This window comes from Daldinia decipiens, assembly GCF_022478715.1.
Source record: "Daldinia decipiens strain CBS 113046 unplaced genomic scaffold F4813scaffold_1, whole genome shotgun sequence".
In the NCBI taxonomy this organism is placed as follows: domain Eukaryota; kingdom Fungi; phylum Ascomycota; class Sordariomycetes; order Xylariales; family Hypoxylaceae; genus Daldinia; species Daldinia decipiens.
In genome coordinates this window covers 1,334,620-1,351,227 of record NW_026054544.1, presented here as the reverse complement: position 1 = coordinate 1,351,227, position 16,608 = coordinate 1,334,620, and the positions used below count along the sequence as shown (strand labels likewise).

The window sequence follows — 16,608 nt, the reverse complement described above, 5'->3', positions numbered from 1 at the left end:
GCGACGACCATGTTCGAGTCGTACATACATTAGGTACTAAAAGGATAACATTTGTAAAACTTTGATGATGACCTCGATAGCGAATTCGACATGTACTACTCCCCGAAGGATACGTCTATACCTGCATGTTGGGGCGTGACCTTGAATATAGTTGAATGATTGGGAGTCTTGTTCCCCCGAGGCGATCTAATCGAATTAAGAGTTGCGAGTTGGTAGTACAAATGCAATGCAACATGGTAAGAAGTAGGTAGAGACTAGGTGAGAATGATAAGCGTTGGAGGTGCTGGGATATGGTTTATTTTTGCTAAAGATTTTTAAGACCCTAGCATAGCCAACACAAGCATCAAGAGGAAACGCCGATGGGTGTTCCAACTCGGGTACGCTAAACTACCTTACCTGCCAAGGACGGGAACTAGGTACCTATTTGATGTAGGTACATAACGTTCTTATTGCCGATAAAGGCAAGTTCGCACTTGCATGCTAACCTACATCATTCTACCTGTGTAGGTAGGTGCGAACCTATGAATACATAGAATGGTGCTGACTAGCGATTTTAACTTCCGGAGGAATGTGCACTATAGCATCGGATATGCCGAATATTTTGACCATTTCTTTAAGTAACTTATAGCTTTTTCAATGTGAAAGCGGCCGAGTCGATTCTCTTGTATATTACTCGAAGCTTTTTATTAGGTAGGTATTGTTATCTTTTTTACATAGTTATACGAAGTAGCTATCGAAAAATTAAAATAAAATAAAAATACATATAATATGGTGTCGCATCGACGGGCTCGTGTCTACGGAGATGTCCCTTTAAGGCATTAACCACCGTTCTATAACCTTAACCTCCCCATTATTGTCTACCGCGGCTGCTGTTGGACGATGTAAATTTTGGAAGGCATGATAATCTGCAGACCGTAGCAGTCAACTACCCCACCTCGCTTATAGCCGCGCTGAAACCAGTATATTTCCTAATTAGTCACACCACTTGCTTGTGTTACTACCTGCTTTACTTCCTTCAATTGCATGTTCTTGCCTCAATTCTGACGTTCGGGTTGCGGAATGTTAAGAACGCAGAAGTAACAAGTGGGTACATATCCATTAATACCTATCACTATGTACATGTATGTAGGTTCTTTTTCAAATTATCCCGGTATCTTGGTAAAGTTTATAAGATTAAATTCCGCGATTAATAAGTATTTTAATATTTAAGTAGGTCCTCAAGTATGTAAGTTAAAGTACCTATGTATGTACCCTTCAAATGTTTAATAATATTATTTAACTATAATAGAATAATTCGAACTAGGAAGTATTTGTTATATTTACTCAGAAACAACCGACTTTTTAACTGGGTTGTACAGTGCGTTGTCTGCAGATAAATAGCTACGCGTTGGACATACGGCTTCTCACAGCTTAACACCGCTCGGCAAACGATACCCACGCAACAAAATCCGCGTAGTACAGATAGCCTATTACGACCTTTACGTTATTGAAACGCTGACTAGAAAGGCACTTACATTGCTTGCTTTAATCGTATAATTGCTCACGTTACGCAAGCACTTATTTAGGTACTTGAGATTGTCGTTCCCCCTTATAGAAATGGCCGGGGCGGAGCCGATTGAGGCTCCTTCGAAAAAGCAAGTTGCTGCAGTTCGTACTTATCTGCCTGTTAACAAATCGGTAATAATCCCTATTCGCTATGCATTGGACCCACTAGCCTAACAGACTTCTATATTTCGTGTACCTACCAAACAATATGGAATACATTAGTAGGTCGGACAGGTTGCTACCTGTTTGCTGAACCGCATCCACACATAAAGTGGTTTACTTATCTCGGCCGAAGGATCAAGTAAGGTGAATGGAAGGGATAAGAAGACGTAGGAATACCATTTGCTAGCTTTACGAAATTGGTCGATGCGACTTCTTGTTGGCTATTCTTGGGTGATAACCACGCATAATAGACTTATCTAGATGACGTTGGTCCTACGCACATAGATCCAAGCAAAAAGTTTGGGGTTTTAGCGCTAGAAAGACCAGGATTTTGAAAGGTTCCTTTGAAAGGATAAACCGCTAAAGGCGTAATATGTGAGGCTTTGGCTTATGTGTAAGTTATTGGTTCTCTAGAAGGATTTCCGAGAGAGTAGCCGACGGCACGACTGCAGATTGCATGTAAGAGCCTCGACGTCGTAAGATAGTTTATCCAATCACGGCGCTTCGGGATCCCATTCTAGAAAAAATTGCCTAAAACCCTACATATAACAACCAAAGCGACTAGGTTAAGAACTGTTGTTGGAGACGCGATAACGCATTCCAAAGTTAGCCATTTCCTTAAGTCAGACAAGCTCGTAATGGGGGTTACGCACACTAGTCTTGGCGACATTAGCGCCCTTTTTAGGCGTTCCAAATGTCTGTTCGCAAGACTTCCAACTTTATGCCCCAGATTACATAATAAAGACCCCACATTATACCACATTATACATAAGTACTTTTTATCCAATCATTCCCCTTTCAGGCGCGTCTAAGCCTACATGTACCAACAACGCGTAGGATCCGCCATTATGATGCTATGCAAGGCTAACGAATATCTATGCTAGCTAAATCTCAGGGGATAATTAGTAATTATGTCGGGATATCAAGAAGACGATACGATTCATGGCGCGGAAGACATACGCGAAGTCCTGACAGATGTGGTTGAGGGTTAGTACGCCCCTTAAGCAATTATCACTGTTAAAAATAATACTTACCAACCCCAAAAGCATCTAAACTGACGGCAAAGCAACGTGGAAGCAATGTAAAGCTATCCGTAGAGAAGTTGGCTTCGTTGTCTTATGAGCAAGGTCTCCTCCCGGACGATCTAGGCCAACTCATAGATCTGGTTACTACTCCAAGTTTTCTTGATCAGGCAAGCCTCGGAAATCTCATACGGAATTTATATCCGGTAGCTACTGTGAACATCGAGCTTGTAGTTAGGATCATTGGCTGTCTCGGGCATGGAAAGCTGAAACCATCTCTTAACATCCAAGGAGCGCTCCTGAGATGGCTTGTTATGGTTCATCACATTATAGAAAACCAGGCCATCTTATCGCGCGCCTACTCGGTTCTATTCAATTTACTAGAAACTGCCGCAATTAGGTCAGTATATCGATATATTGCTACTCAAACATGCCTTGTTAACTGTCACAGGAAGCAGCTATGCCATCTACTAGCTCTCATCACTCGGCGTCGGCATGTGCGACCCTATCGAATCCAGAGCCTGTGAGTTGCCTCTAAAAGCATTTGGGTCACTAGATCGCTTATATCTCTCAAGTTTATCCTTGTCTAGGCAAACGGGGAATGATCCTGCAGTGACCGGCTTGCTCCGAGTGTATAAAGACTACTACCCCGAGATCATTGTAGGGGAAGCCACTCGTGCTAAAGCGTCGGCTTTTAAGGTATGTCTTATACAGTCTTGTTTTTGACGCAAAATAGCTTATTGTTTTCGCAGCATCCAGACCCGCAATGGCGTGAGAGGCTCGATGAAATTCAACAAGCCCATGTAGAACGAAGTACGAATAGAGCAGAACGCCCGCCGAATGCCTTTAGAGTTGCCAGAAGTAGAATAAATGGCAAGAGCTCCGGTCCATTCCCGGAGGTGCACACGTCAAACGCGACAGAGGTCTGTTTTACTTCGCCTCTTTGAAGGGACAGTTACAAACTGACAATTTGCTAGAACTCTATCACCCTAGAGGAGATTGAGAACGTAGATAGCTTCGTGAAAAATCTAGAAAAGATTGAATTGCCAAATCAGCTAATAGCGATCCTAGGAGATCCATTACTACAAAAGTTGCTTGTTTTGAAGCCTGACGCTGAAGCTCATCAGAGGGTGAGTAGTTGGTTGGCTTCATACGGACAAGATCTCATAAGTGGGGAATCCAACACAGATTCCAGTGATGGCTTGGAAATACTGAATAACTACGTGTCAAGTACTAAGGTGTGTGAGAAAAGAACTTGCGAGCCAAATTAGCATTTTGACTAATCTTTACCCAGACTTTCCCCCCTATATTCTTGGCTTTCTTCATCGAGTATCTTAAGATATGGAATGGCCATGATGGAAAAGGCTTGATATTCACTATATTGTCACACTTGCCATTGCTTAATTATCGAGGTTAGAAGCAAAATCTAAATCGCGGCTATTCTAAGACTAATAGAACCCAGAACTCTCCGCTGGTATTTTCCAGACGCTTGAAGCTAAGGTACTCGACGATACCACAGTTTCCCAATTACAATTACTCGAGTTTTATACGATGCTGCTTCAGCGTTGGGCAATCTCCCTAGCATCACTCGAGCAAAAGTCGCCAAATGCATCGACTATCATCGCTGACCTGGTGGGTCATGTCAACAATCTCTGTCTCACTCTTATCCAGACCTCACCCACCAATTCTACCTACTCAAAGGTCTTGGATTTCTACGAGCAAACTGCAATTCTGTCTTCGGATCCAAAACTGCACCATCACACTTGGATTATGATACCACCGTCTCCGTTGGTATACATCCTACACTTTAGCTTCTGTCCGAATACTCTCTCCAGACTCTGTTCCATATTGTCGAAATACAAGGCAGGGTTTCAGAAGGCTATGTCGACGTCCCGCTCCCAATATACTCCAGAGTACATCAACGAGTTCAACGGCTTTTTGATGGACATTTGCAATTGTATCTGGCGATCGCGTGCCTTCAATAGCAACGATGTAAATTCTCATGGTTGTTTAGTGCCTCGGCCACTCTTCGAAGACCTCGCAGCATATGCTAGTCGCCTTAAGACGAGCGCACCCCTTTCGACACTCTTTTCTCTTTCCTATTCGCCAGCCCTAAGCCTCTCAGCAATCTCGCACTTTCGGGAGTTGGAAGACGAGGCGTTAGTACAAGGCGAGCTAAGCACTAGGCACGCCGGGCCGATAACTCGTGCCAGTCTCAGTTCTCTGGCTCACAGTGGTGGTTTGAGAGTTGGTTGGGATGACTACCGCCTTGGCGTGCTAAATTGTTTGGAGCAGAAAGGCATGGCTGGTGTTGGAGAGTTGATGTACAACACTATGACAAACGTGATGAAGAGGAGGTCATTAATGGCGATGGCAGACGCGGCATAGTAAGTAATACAACAAGACTTGGTCAGATTATTTATTCAAATCGACCGTGATCATGCAAGTGATATTCCTCATCTATTTTAATCAACACCCCCTAGTATTACTCTAGGTCTATCCTGTTGAAAGGGTATCTCAAATAACCCACCGTCCCGCAACAGCTACGGTAGTCTTCATTATTTATGCTAGTTCATTGACTTCATCCCAATCCATCCCTAAACGCCCCGGTCTCAGCAAAAATACCCGTGGAGTATATTTACCATCGCCATGTTGAAAATACGCCGTGCCATGCAAGTTAAGTGCATCCACCCCTAGCCACTCACCCCGCAACAGACCATCAAGCCAGGCCATAACATAGACTCATCTCCCACCCGAAATCTTTCGCCTAAGCGACCTACTTCCTCTTCTCGCTACTCTCAAGCCCATACCCACCAAGACCCCCCTGCGAATACGTCAACCCCTCCGTCCCCATCTTCTTCTGATTCCTCGGCCCCCGCTCCTTCAAGTCCGACTTCAACCACCCCAGCACCAATTCTCCAAGACGACTGTTGCCCGTGCTCGTGCTCGTGGCCTGGCCCAGGAACTGCTCGGTAGGCCCCCACTCGCGCACGGTACCCAGGTGCATGTGGACGAGGTGCGTGGGCCAGCCGGCGAGATTATCGAGGATGTGGGTGGCGTAGACGATGGTGCACTCGCGGATCTCTGTCTCGTGCTTCAGCCAGCCGAGGAACTCGGCGCGGCTCAGCACGTCCAAGTCCACGGTGATCTCGTCGAGCAGCAGCACGGTCCACGGACGCACGAGGCCCATGGCCAGCTGCACGCGGCGCCGCTCGCCGTCGCTGACCGCGTGCATCCGCCACGCGATGTCGATGTCCAGCACGCCGATCAGCTCGTCCCGCCGCGCGGGGTACGCGTCGCCGCCGACGGAGCGCAGGAGCTCGGCGACCCCGATGTCGGTGCGCACGATGGGGTTGAGCACCCATTCTAGCCCGAGGTACGTGACTCCTTCTAGCCCCTCTTTGAAGGGGTCGACTCCTGATACGCTGATGGTGCCGCTGGGGGCCAGACGCTTGCCCGCTAGTAAGCGCAGCAGCGTCGTTTTACCCGCGCCGTTGGCGCCGATGAGAAGGGTGCGGCTGCGCGGCGGGACGTTCAGCGATATACCCTGGATGCCTGTCCTGTAGTCGGGGAAGGTGTATGTCAGATCATTGACGGTGATGTCCGGTGGCTGAGCGGGCGCCATGTTGATGGGATGAGCTGACAAGTAGTTTCTTCTTTGGGCTACTTATTCTACCTGTGTAAAGATGTTTATGGCAAGAGATAAAGTTGACCGTTATGTGAGGATAATGGGAGTAGCCGAGGAGAATCCTAACGGGCTTATGACTATTCTTTTCAGGTGCTTTAATTGTGGAGTCGATTGACGATGTTGCAATAAGATCTAGATACAGTGTATTCAGCTATAATTCAACACGGTGTTTTCCGTCGGAGTACGTAGGAAGCACGTAGTCTAAGAATTAGGACTAAATATAAGTGGTAGTTGGCAATAGGGCGCGTACTATATGCGAGCACACGAATTAATAAGATCGGTAGTTATATTCTGATGCTACTTGTTCTTAATAAGAGTTAAGAATACTTAAAGGATTATTTTGTTGACCCGGGCTATTTATAAAATGTGAAAGTATTGAGAAGCCAACTTTTATTCCTTGTGGCATAAACTCGTAGCTAGCGCTCGTTACTATTAAAGATTCACTTGAAATATAATATCTAAGCAGGTCTGTATCAATTTAGGACTATTAGGTCCTCTTTACTCTTATTTGGCGTTAATGTTATAACCTGGAGTAAACTATAATAGAGATGTCTCTGGTAAGCAGTGAGTACCTGTTATAAGATTCTCATTTATATCAATGGCATAACCACAGTCTATCTCCGAGGTTATATAAGGCAACTTTACTCGCACAACACTTAATACCGGCTAAGTATTAACCTAGTAAAAAGGCTCTGGGTCTTTGTTCCCCCGCGTAGGAATCTCCGCCGCCCCGGAGCGTCTCGGCATCCAGAAGTAGGCAAGCTTACCCTATTAAACTTCCAACACGTTCCAATGATGATCAGCGTTTACTAATAACGATTGCCATCGGGATCGCGACAGTTAACTCGTAAATAAGTAATTAACCCGTACATTATTAATTTGGCAAGGTCATAAACTCTATGAAGCCCCCATCGCGAACGTATATTTGGATAGAATGCCAGGAGCAATATTTAATTTTTGTTTTGATATAGACTCTTAGAACTTGTGAACTGTTTAGTCCATGACCTTGCTATCAACTATCGCGCGACGAACCTTCACACAAGTATTGCACCATAATTCGAAAGTTCTAATAACCCCTAAATTCTCACAGGCAGTCAACATGACGACTGCTGTTTTCAAACATATCGATGCATCAGCAATCCCGCAGGGGGCAAGGCCATGGACAAAAGTCGATGTCGAAGCTAATTCATTTAAGCTATGTGATCATACCCGCCCAGTGAACAACATCCGAGGGCAGGAAAGCGAGTTTACCACAGACAACTCCGGCTTTGCGGTTTATAATGAACCGTCAAATGAGAAGTCATTTACAGATGATGCTGCTGTGCGTGGCCCATACTATCAGGAAATCGAGGATCTCCTAAGGAAGCGAATTCCTGGTATCAAGAAGGTGGTCATATTTGACCATACCATCCGGAGACGTACACCGGAGGCTGCTCGGGTTCCAATACAGCAGGTCCACGTCGACCAGACGCCCGCCGCGGCCGAAGCCCGTGTGCGCCGTCATCTCCCAGCGGATGAGGCCGAGGGGCTATTGAAGGGCCGCTTCCAAATCATCAACGTGTGGCGGCCCATCGAAAACCCAGCAAGCGATCACCCCTTGGCCGTCATCGACTGGCGCTCGACGAAACCAGAGGACTTCATCCCGGTGGATCTGCTCTATCCTAAACGTGTGGACTTCGCGAGGGATAAAGACGATAGGGGCAAGGAAGTGCGTCCCGACGACTCGACCAGATACTCGGCGGAAGGGTACGAGGTCAGGGGTGAGACGATGTCAGTTGCGCCGAGCGATGCGCATAAGTACTACTATCAGAAGGACATGACGCCGGATGAGGTTATTCTATTAAAGTGTTATGACTCGTTCGGCGAGGGCCAACCCCAAGGGAAGGCAGGAATTGCGGTGAGGACGCCGCATACGGCTTTTATCGATCCTCAGACGCCTAAGGATGCGCCCCCGCGGCAGAGCATAGAGGTGCGGTGCTTGGTCTTTTATGAGTAGTGTTACTATCTTGGCTCGGCAATATAGTTACAAACGGCTCTTCCATAATACAATATTCCCATAATAGTTTTACATATTTTATTTAAGACAAGCCAGATCAAGCGATTTGATGATTTCAGGGCAGCTTCATGTAAACGAGAATACACTGTTTACCTAGGTAACCTTTCGAGTTCGGCATCCCTTGCGTTTACCCCTGCTCGGTATATCATACCCCAGTTACGTGTACATACTTATTGCCTTGTGCCCGAGGTCAGCTTCATTACTTCCAGGTCAACTTGACAACGTGCCTCCCCACCGGCCAGCCACTCCAGCCATGCTTCATCCCTCCAACGTAGATGACAGCTTTCCGGTCGAAATTTTGCAGCTGATCTTTGATAATTTGGTGGGTGAGACTAGGACTCTCGCTCGAGTCGGGCTCGTGTCTCGCTCATGGCGCACCCTCTCCCTCCCCTTTTTGCTCAAGGATGTCGACCTCAGCAGTCACAACAACGGCCGGCTTCCTGAATACGAGACACCGTATTTTCCTCTTCTTCGTGGAATCGCCATGGCCGACTACTCGGACGAGTACCGCCCTCGCGGCCTGGTCCCACGCCAACGTGCTTTCCTTCGCCTCATAACGGACCGTCCCGAACTCGCCATGCACGTCAAAGCCTTTACTTGGACTCTCGTGTGGATAGACTTTGACGACGATGGCTTAACGGACATGGACTTGCAGACCTGGGATGTTTTTAGTCGCTTGAAGAACGTCGCCCGGCTGGACCTTGCGTCATTACATAACATCAGCGACCAACCGTATATCCGCCAAAACCCCATCGGGCTTTTTTCCGCCGTCACTCATCTCCGCCTTGTTGGTTGGATGCACCGTGGACTGGTCAAAGCCATATTGGCCTCGCTCGATACGAGTAAACTCGGCTGTCTCGAGCTTGATCACTTGCAAGACGAAGGTGCTCTGCCCAACGGCGAGCCGATACCCCAGGACTTCGCCACGAAATACTCTCACCACCAAGTTGACCCGTATAGCGACGAGGGCATTGACGACAAGCTGTGGGCGCGCCAAGAGCAAGGAGACGCAGCTATCTTCCCCGGACCCATGTGGTTTCCCTTGCGCTTCCTGCGTCAACGCCGCTTGGGTTCGATGAAGCACCTTCAGATTAGACTCGGCCCTTTCACAGATACCCTCGACCAGCGCAACAACATAACTATGTTTCACGAGACGGCCAAATTTATTCGAAGGTAAGCAGATAATCGAAATAACATCGCTCGTTCGTAGGAAGAGCGAGAGTGTTGTAAAAACTCCCAGCATGATTGCTGACGTATTCATAGCGTAAAAGACACGCTGAGGACCATATCCATCAGACTAGGAGAACATCCTACCCTCCACTGCGAAGACGAAGATCTGCTTGGCTCGTGTGGGACATCTCGGATCACAATCCGCCAAATCTACCGCCCCTTTTGTTTTGACCTGACCTCAGCCTTCCTCCACCGCTTACTTGCGGTACTGACCGAGGAGCGATTCCCGCATCTCACACAAGTAGACCTGGAGGGGTTCCGCATCATACGGAACGGGACTTCGCGACTGGCCCGGCCCCCAAACCCCGACCTGACGTGGCAATGCATCCGCGACTGTCCCTTTATCGACGAAGGGTTTACGAAAACGGCCAACGTCGACTACCGCCAGCCCTTCTCTGGCTACGATTACTATCTCCCGGAAACGGACCAGGACAAGCTCGACGAATTGGAAGAAATTCTAGAAAGGAGTTAAGGCACTCATTTTAATCAAGGAGCTTTTGCTTTCTCATTATTTTGACTCTAATCTAGCTTACGTGCACACTGCTCATGTACTTACACAGGGACCCTTCAAGCGACAGGTCACGAGGGACCGGGTACGCAAGGCACTAGTACCCGGAGTAAAGCCACTGCAGGTGACTTCGCCTAGTAAGCCCGGGGCCGTCACTTGGGGATGTTCGTCTATGGCCGTACATACTGGATAAAGAAGCCATTAGATCCTGGTGGCCTGTGCCCGCCCCGGTTGATACCCCTGAACCCCTGAATGCCTCAGTGACCCTATAAGATTATATTGACGGGCATACGACAAGAACAAAGTTTCATATATTTTCACGGTAGATAGACATCGCTCCCGCATCATTGTTGTTGTTGAAATAGGCATACAAAATAAGCCAGGCGCTGTCACGCACATACAAAACGTCAATGACCATCCGCATCACACAGACGAAAGGGAGGGGACGACGTACTAGTTGTCTAGGTTGACTTTGATGGATCAATGGTCAGCCTTGTTGGCGTAGTCGGTGGTACCGTAGTAGCTGATATAATCTGGCCTGCCGGGTATGTTGCGAACCCACCCCAGATGCATGTACTCGTGCAGCGGGACGCGCTCGGCACAGTCTACCGGAAGAAATCCAGAAACCAGTGCAGATCTCGCTAGAATGGCAGACACAGACCCTGTGCTTGGGGGTTCTTGTTACCTTAGGATGTCATATTGAATTAAATGCGAGTAAATATTCCTGCCTTATAAGAAGGAGGAGTAAGAGATGAAAGAAATAAGCAATAGAAGAGCTAGAATTCATATTAGAAAAGATGAGTAAAGTATGTATAAGGTTATTTGACCAAAGATGCACTGTTAGTTTTGGCATTATTTGATAATGGATGGATTGTTAATAGGTATACGATTAATGCCCTGACATTTAAATAAATATCCAATTGTTTCCATGCCTTTTAGGCTCACTTCATGATACCAAACCTTGACCTCTTATAGATTACATTCTTGCCATAGTTATTCCAACCAACTCATTACAAATCTAGTTTAACATTCCCTAGCTTTTCGGCTTAGGGGATATAGAACACGGTTTGGCTTAGCTGATACAAGACTTGAGATACAAGGCTTGAGCTATAAAATTCACTTGACTTTAAAATAAAACATTAGTTAACTATGCTAAAAGTAGTATGGTATGCTTCTATCAACAACAGCACTTATATTGTGGTGAAGTACAAAATCTGACAAGAGTAAGCTAAAGAGATGAGATGATCTGCAACAGGAAGATCCCGGTGTAATACGGCTAGTTGTTCCGGATCTACATATAAAAAGCAAAAGGCGGTACCGGCCGACCCCACTTCACGACCGAGAGTCCGGGACGAGTACGTATAATCCGACGCCGAGGATCGCGGCTTATCGCCAATTAGCTAGCAAATGTCATCTGGCTCGCTTTGCTTAGAATTATTTTAATGGCCAGTCTGAATTTTTTTATAGGAATTGCTGTCAACCTACCACATTGCCTGCTTAAATCAAACGAGATTACGCGTTAATATGGCAAAGGAATGTACTTAATCTAAGTAACTAGTATAATTGACTGATCTGTTAATACCAGCCTTGATTTTCTCTCCCCGCGCAAACGAACGTTGAAGATCAAGCACTTAATGTATTAATGCGAATTGCTATTCGTACCAATCTAGCAATACCTGGCTTACAGGAAGGACTTAACCTGGTATTTATTATATTCCATCAATATTTGCCGATTGATTTTGTAAATGAATTTAAGTATAGCTTGCACACTAATAATCATCATAAGACGCAGATCCGACTCGGTAATACAGTACCCAAGTAAATACAACGGGGCTTCCAACTATCTAGTGGCAACGTGAAACATTGTATATTTGAGAATGTCGTCTTGGCTGAAAGTGATCATATATTTGTGGCGTAAATGCCTTGGGAGTCACGAAGTTATGAATGACTTCGACAGTCCACCTCGGGACGGTTGGCACTGTATGATGATTTTTGACACTTTGGGATTTTGATAGTGAGATAGCCAAGGAAAATGAAATCATAGTAGCCAGGTTGCCTCTAATGCACAGTAGGGTTGAAGAACGTCATATTAGACTTGAGAGCCAAGTGTTGATGATAACATGTACGCCACTCTGGGATACTCGACACCTTTTCATAGCACGTAGATACATGAGTTAGTTATGTATTATTATTATTGGCAATATTAAACGCCTAACCTAGATAGTCAGCCGTGATCGCACGGATTATGATTCCCGAATATATTAATCCAGATAGGGGTAGTATGAGGTCATTCCCAGACGAGGGTTTGTTAGCTTAGCCGGTGACGTAGAGTTTCCGAATTTGGCCACGGTGTCTAAGAAATTATCGTGATCACCGATAGTTCACATCTTCTTTATGTGACTGGCAGATTCTCAGTTTATTAAAGCAGCAGCAAATTGGCAAATCAGGAAAAGAGAGCGTGTATATCGATGGGCCACTCGATACTTCGATCTCAAACTCAACGCTTTCAAACGACCAACGCAGTGGTACAGATACGAGAGCGAGTACCACGTCTGATGTCAGATTTATATGCCCATGCCGTTCTGGGATAAACGCAGGCGGGAAGCTGGCTGTTTGCATCACCTAGTATGGAAATCGATGGTGGTAAGAGTATATACATATACATGAAGAGTTGACTCCAGAATACCTAAGGATTATGATTCGCCTCGGGTTTCGTCACCACGTGGGATCGCTGGGGATGAGTGAGGTCAGCTTTCACCGCGAAGGTTCGGGAAGGGTTTACTTAGTGAGCTTAGTGGCGAGAAGGCCGAATCGAGACTGCAAACCCCCGCTACTACATATCGACGGATGCAGCCTTTCTAGCAGTCTGGTTCCTCCCGTCGTCAATCTAAAGGGGAGTATGTGGAGATCTGATGCGTGGTAGGCAGAGCCTCGTCCAGCACATTTTGCTAGGTGTATGGAGAAATAAATAATTATGTTCGTGTTCGAAGTGTAACAACTAAAAAAGATGAGCCCGTTGTTGGTAGAAATTAGCGACGACATCGTTCGGTTGAGTTTGTAGCTGACATCATAAGGCTTTGCCGTTCACGGGACTTCGGGCACGGACCAGTTCTATCTATTATTACTTACATATGTATTCATGTATGCACTACCCGGGGTACCTAACCACCTATGTAGGTACAATACCTTAGGTACTTGTGCTGGCTACGTAACACAGTTTTTCGTATTACAAGATTACAAGATTATCACCTGGCCGATGTCACCACTGTATTTGCCCAATTACATAGAACATTAGGTACATACATTAACATCGAGAAAAAAAACTTAACCTATCATTTTATCCTCAGTGTCTAGATGGGTCTTTTCGAGGATCGAGACCTTTCGACTATGTACAACCTTATATTAACCGGGATTGGTAACCAGTAGGCAGATCAATGATTTCCCCCTTGGACCCCTATTTTTTCGTTTTCTTTTTCTTTTTTTTCTTTTTTTTTTTTTTTTTGCTCGAGGCTAATCGACCTTGCTTTTCTGCTTAGGTATCTAACTAGGCAAGCAAGCAATGTCTGTCGTCGGGCTTGACGTGCATCCTGCTTGGCTCGGAACTACCTAACCCTAGTATTGCAATGCACGCTGAGGTGCAGATTTCCCAATTGCGGCCTTTCCTTTTAAACTCGCGTACTACCTTCACGTGTGTATTACCGTATTACCGTATTACCTCGCCTGCGCGTCCCTACAACGGAAATCCTGAACTCTTAGACACGTTTTACTACTAACTAGTTGATATGCGTAAGACATGCATCACCAATTGTTGTTCGGAAGGTATGCTTAACTAATGCAACATTAAGAATAGGAATCTTGGTGAAAATACCCTGGATTTCCCTCTTGTATTTGTATGTACTTTCGATCCGTACTAGCGGCGTTAAGAGTTGGTATCGAACTAACGACTAGAGCCGGTAAATCCTCGTTCCAAGTCTAAATCCGGTTGGAATTCTACATAAGTTTAGGTACCTGCTTTGCTTTTCGTATGATGTCTGTGATTGATACTTTGATACTTATTGGATAACCCTTTAACCTAGGGGCAATAAGAGTCACACAAGTCTTTTCCAAACCCTGGTTTTAAATAATTAGAAATGCAAACAAGTATGCCTGCAGGCTTTCATTTAGCAGGATTTTCCTATTTGCGTTTGGACACATACGAGTTCCAATGTTAATTTCGACGTTCTTATGAGGTAGGTACATAGGTACATGGCCTTGGAAATTGTGTTACACATGCAGTCACCGAATCGAAAGCGGTACATATCCTGGTTTCCCGCACGTGCTTATTACTTTCGCCGAAATCTTATTGCAATCTTATTACAGCAGTCATATGACGTCACTTTAATCTTTTATTAACTAGTTCTATGAAAGCTTAGTTAACAAGATATTTTGTTATTAACATCTTCGTACAATCGATTGATGCAATGAATTGTCGAGCTAGACGAGACACGTACGATATTCCGATAAGAAGCCAAAATTCTATTAAAGCTGCAAAGAAAAGGCTGTAAACACCCGCCAGCCGGGATCATGATTGTAATACTCACATATTATGTTGTGCTAGTGCAGGTCTTTCCGTCCGGCCTCCACTTCGCCCTCGATACAGCAGATGGGTAGGTGAGTTTGTGGCCAATGGAATGACATATGCGATACCTTCCAAGGTGACCTCAAAGGTCGAGACAAGATCGCCAGGGTCTTTCCCAATCGTCAATAGGTGTGGTCCGCGGTGGAGGTCTGTTTCTCACGGCGGGTGGGGGGAGAAGAGACATGAAATACATGAAATACACGAAATATATGGGAGATATGGGAGATATGGGAGACATGGGAGACATGGGAGACATGGGAGACATGGGAGACATGGGAGACATGGGAGACATGGGAGACATGGGAAACATGCTAACATGGGAGAGAGACTTGTTACTCTTCCCCAAGTCCTCCGCTTTCTTCATGTCTTCACCCGTTATTAGCGGCTGACTGAATGCAGAATGACATGCCATTTTTTCCTACAATGCACAATACCCCTTTCCGCCGTGCCCGCCTCCCAATTCGATGGTGTGATGCTTATTAGTGGTTTATGGGGTGGCATGGCATACGGTCAATCAACTACGTAGTAGCGGGTCTGCAAGTCTAGTACATGTCTGGAGACTTTGGAGGGGACAATGCATCATCAGCCTTGTTCGTGGCGAAAGTCTAATGGCCCTGGTTCGGTTATTGGCTTGTTTCCTCTCACTTACGACATAGCCTGCAGGCTTGGTTTCCCATCCCGGCACTAAAACGGCGTCCCTACATGTCGATCAACCCCCAACCTGAACCTCTTAGCGTTCTGTTTGTATGTATGCAGTAAGGTGGTGGCAGTAAACAACCCAAGCCATCTTCTGACTAGTCCAGAGGTCAGAGGGCAGAGGGGGGACTAGGTAGTCAGGTAGTCTATTAGTTCCCAGCCCCAACATAGCACCTCTTCTTTGAAGTCTAGGCGTAGGTAGTCCGTAGTCCGTAGTCCGTAGTTCCTAGTTCCTCTGAGGTCACGGCCCGCTCTAGTTCAATTCTTCACGCCCCCCTCTTTTCTCATCTTCATCCTTACATATAAAACCTCGAGACCTCACGTTTTCTTTCACTTGTCACCACGGTCTAACGATACCTGCCTATCCATCTTAAAGATATATACTGAATTACGAACTGGCTCCGGTCTCGTACCCACTACCAAACAAATAACTTGATCGTCTAAAACGTCACATCCACCCGGCTTGACGCTGTATTCTTCTATTAAACAACATCGCCAACCCTGTACCATGTCCGCACGAGGTTCCTACAGCATGGCCATGCCATCTTCCATCCCCCCACCTGTAGATCTTGCGAGTTATGCTCGATCAATGCACCAACACACCAAGAGGCAAATGGAGGCAGCAAGCATGTCCACAAGTCGACGGAGTAATCGGTCGTCGCGTACCCACGTACCCGGTCTTTCCAATGGCACATCAGCGACGTCATCGTCGAGGAGTCCAGACGAAGTCGAGTATCACGACTGAAAAGCGATGTACGAATAAGCAGAGTCCAGCAAAAACACCATCTTATACAAACAAACAAACAGACAAACAAACGCACATGAATAATATGTCCACAAGGTAACGGGACATCGGCCGGGGACAAAAAAACAATATCAACATCAACCAGAAACACGAATTGGCTCAGCTCAGTCGAGTTTAGCAGCCGGATATGAACGAACTTGTGAGGCGTTCCGGATTCTATCAGGGAAGCGAATACGCAGGCAGGCACATGGGAGGAAAGGGCATCCTTGCATAGCCACCAGCGTCAAGGATTAACGACGATGGGCCGGCCGACCGTCCGCGAGGGAGCGCGGGTTCAG

At 46.2% G+C, this 16,608-nt stretch overlaps 4 protein-coding genes across 4 annotated transcripts; 3 read left to right on the top strand and 1 right to left on the bottom strand.

The window, feature by feature from the left end:
- The first annotated feature begins 2,483 nt into the window (after positions 1–2,483).
- F4813DRAFT_342425 (Mis6-domain-containing protein) lies at positions 2,484–5,141 on the top strand. Its single transcript, XM_049241414.1, has 8 exons — positions 2,484–2,694; positions 2,754–3,129; positions 3,181–3,252; positions 3,305–3,428; positions 3,482–3,652; positions 3,707–3,967; positions 4,024–4,141; positions 4,192–5,141. Exons 1-8 carry the CDS (start codon positions 2,619–2,621, stop codon positions 5,115–5,117), a joined length of 2,124 nt encoding a protein of 707 aa, XP_049104911.1. The 5' UTR covers positions 2,484–2,618; the 3' UTR covers positions 5,118–5,141.
- F4813DRAFT_342423 (P-loop containing nucleoside triphosphate hydrolase protein) lies at positions 5,142–6,765 on the bottom strand. Its single transcript, XM_049241413.1, has one exon. It carries the CDS (start codon positions 6,352–6,354, stop codon positions 5,506–5,508), a length of 849 nt encoding a protein of 282 aa, XP_049104910.1. The 5' UTR covers positions 6,355–6,765; the 3' UTR covers positions 5,142–5,505.
- Positions 6,766–7,244: 479 nt separating this feature from the next.
- Positions 7,245–8,739, top strand: F4813DRAFT_14901 (uncharacterized protein). Its single transcript, XM_049238932.1, has one exon. The coding sequence runs from the start codon at positions 7,418–7,420 to the stop codon at positions 8,411–8,413; it is 996 nt and encodes a 331-aa protein (XP_049104909.1). The 5' UTR covers positions 7,245–7,417; the 3' UTR covers positions 8,414–8,739.
- On the top strand, positions 8,571–10,294 carry F4813DRAFT_14904 (uncharacterized protein). Its single transcript, XM_049238933.1, has 2 exons — positions 8,571–9,646; positions 9,737–10,294. Exons 1-2 carry the CDS (start codon positions 8,727–8,729, stop codon positions 10,173–10,175), a joined length of 1,359 nt encoding a protein of 452 aa, XP_049104908.1. The 5' UTR covers positions 8,571–8,726; the 3' UTR covers positions 10,176–10,294.
- The last annotated feature ends 6,314 nt before the right edge of the window (positions 10,295–16,608 follow it).

Excerpts from the sequence above, each read along its gene's own strand:
- F4813DRAFT_342425 (XM_049241414.1), top strand. The coding sequence starts at position 2,619 with ATGTCGGGATATCAAGAAGACGATACGATTCATGGCGCGGAAGACATA. Across the intron at positions 3,968-4,023 it reads ACTACGTGTCAAGTACTAAG|ACTTTCCCCCCTATATTCTT; the intron begins GTGTGTGAGAAA and ends ATCTTTACCCAG. Across the intron at positions 4,142-4,191 it reads GCCATTGCTTAATTATCGAG|AACTCTCCGCTGGTATTTTC; the intron begins GTTAGAAGCAAA and ends AATAGAACCCAG.
- F4813DRAFT_342423 (XM_049241413.1), bottom strand. The coding sequence starts at position 6,354 with ATGGCGCCCGCTCAGCCACCGGACATCACCGTCAATGATCTGACATAC.
- F4813DRAFT_14901 (XM_049238932.1), top strand. The coding sequence starts at position 7,418 with ATGACCTTGCTATCAACTATCGCGCGACGAACCTTCACACAAGTATTG.
- F4813DRAFT_14904 (XM_049238933.1), top strand. The coding sequence starts at position 8,727 with ATGCTTCATCCCTCCAACGTAGATGACAGCTTTCCGGTCGAAATTTTG. Across the intron at positions 9,647-9,736 it reads ACGGCCAAATTTATTCGAAG|CGTAAAAGACACGCTGAGGA; the intron begins GTAAGCAGATAA and ends ACGTATTCATAG.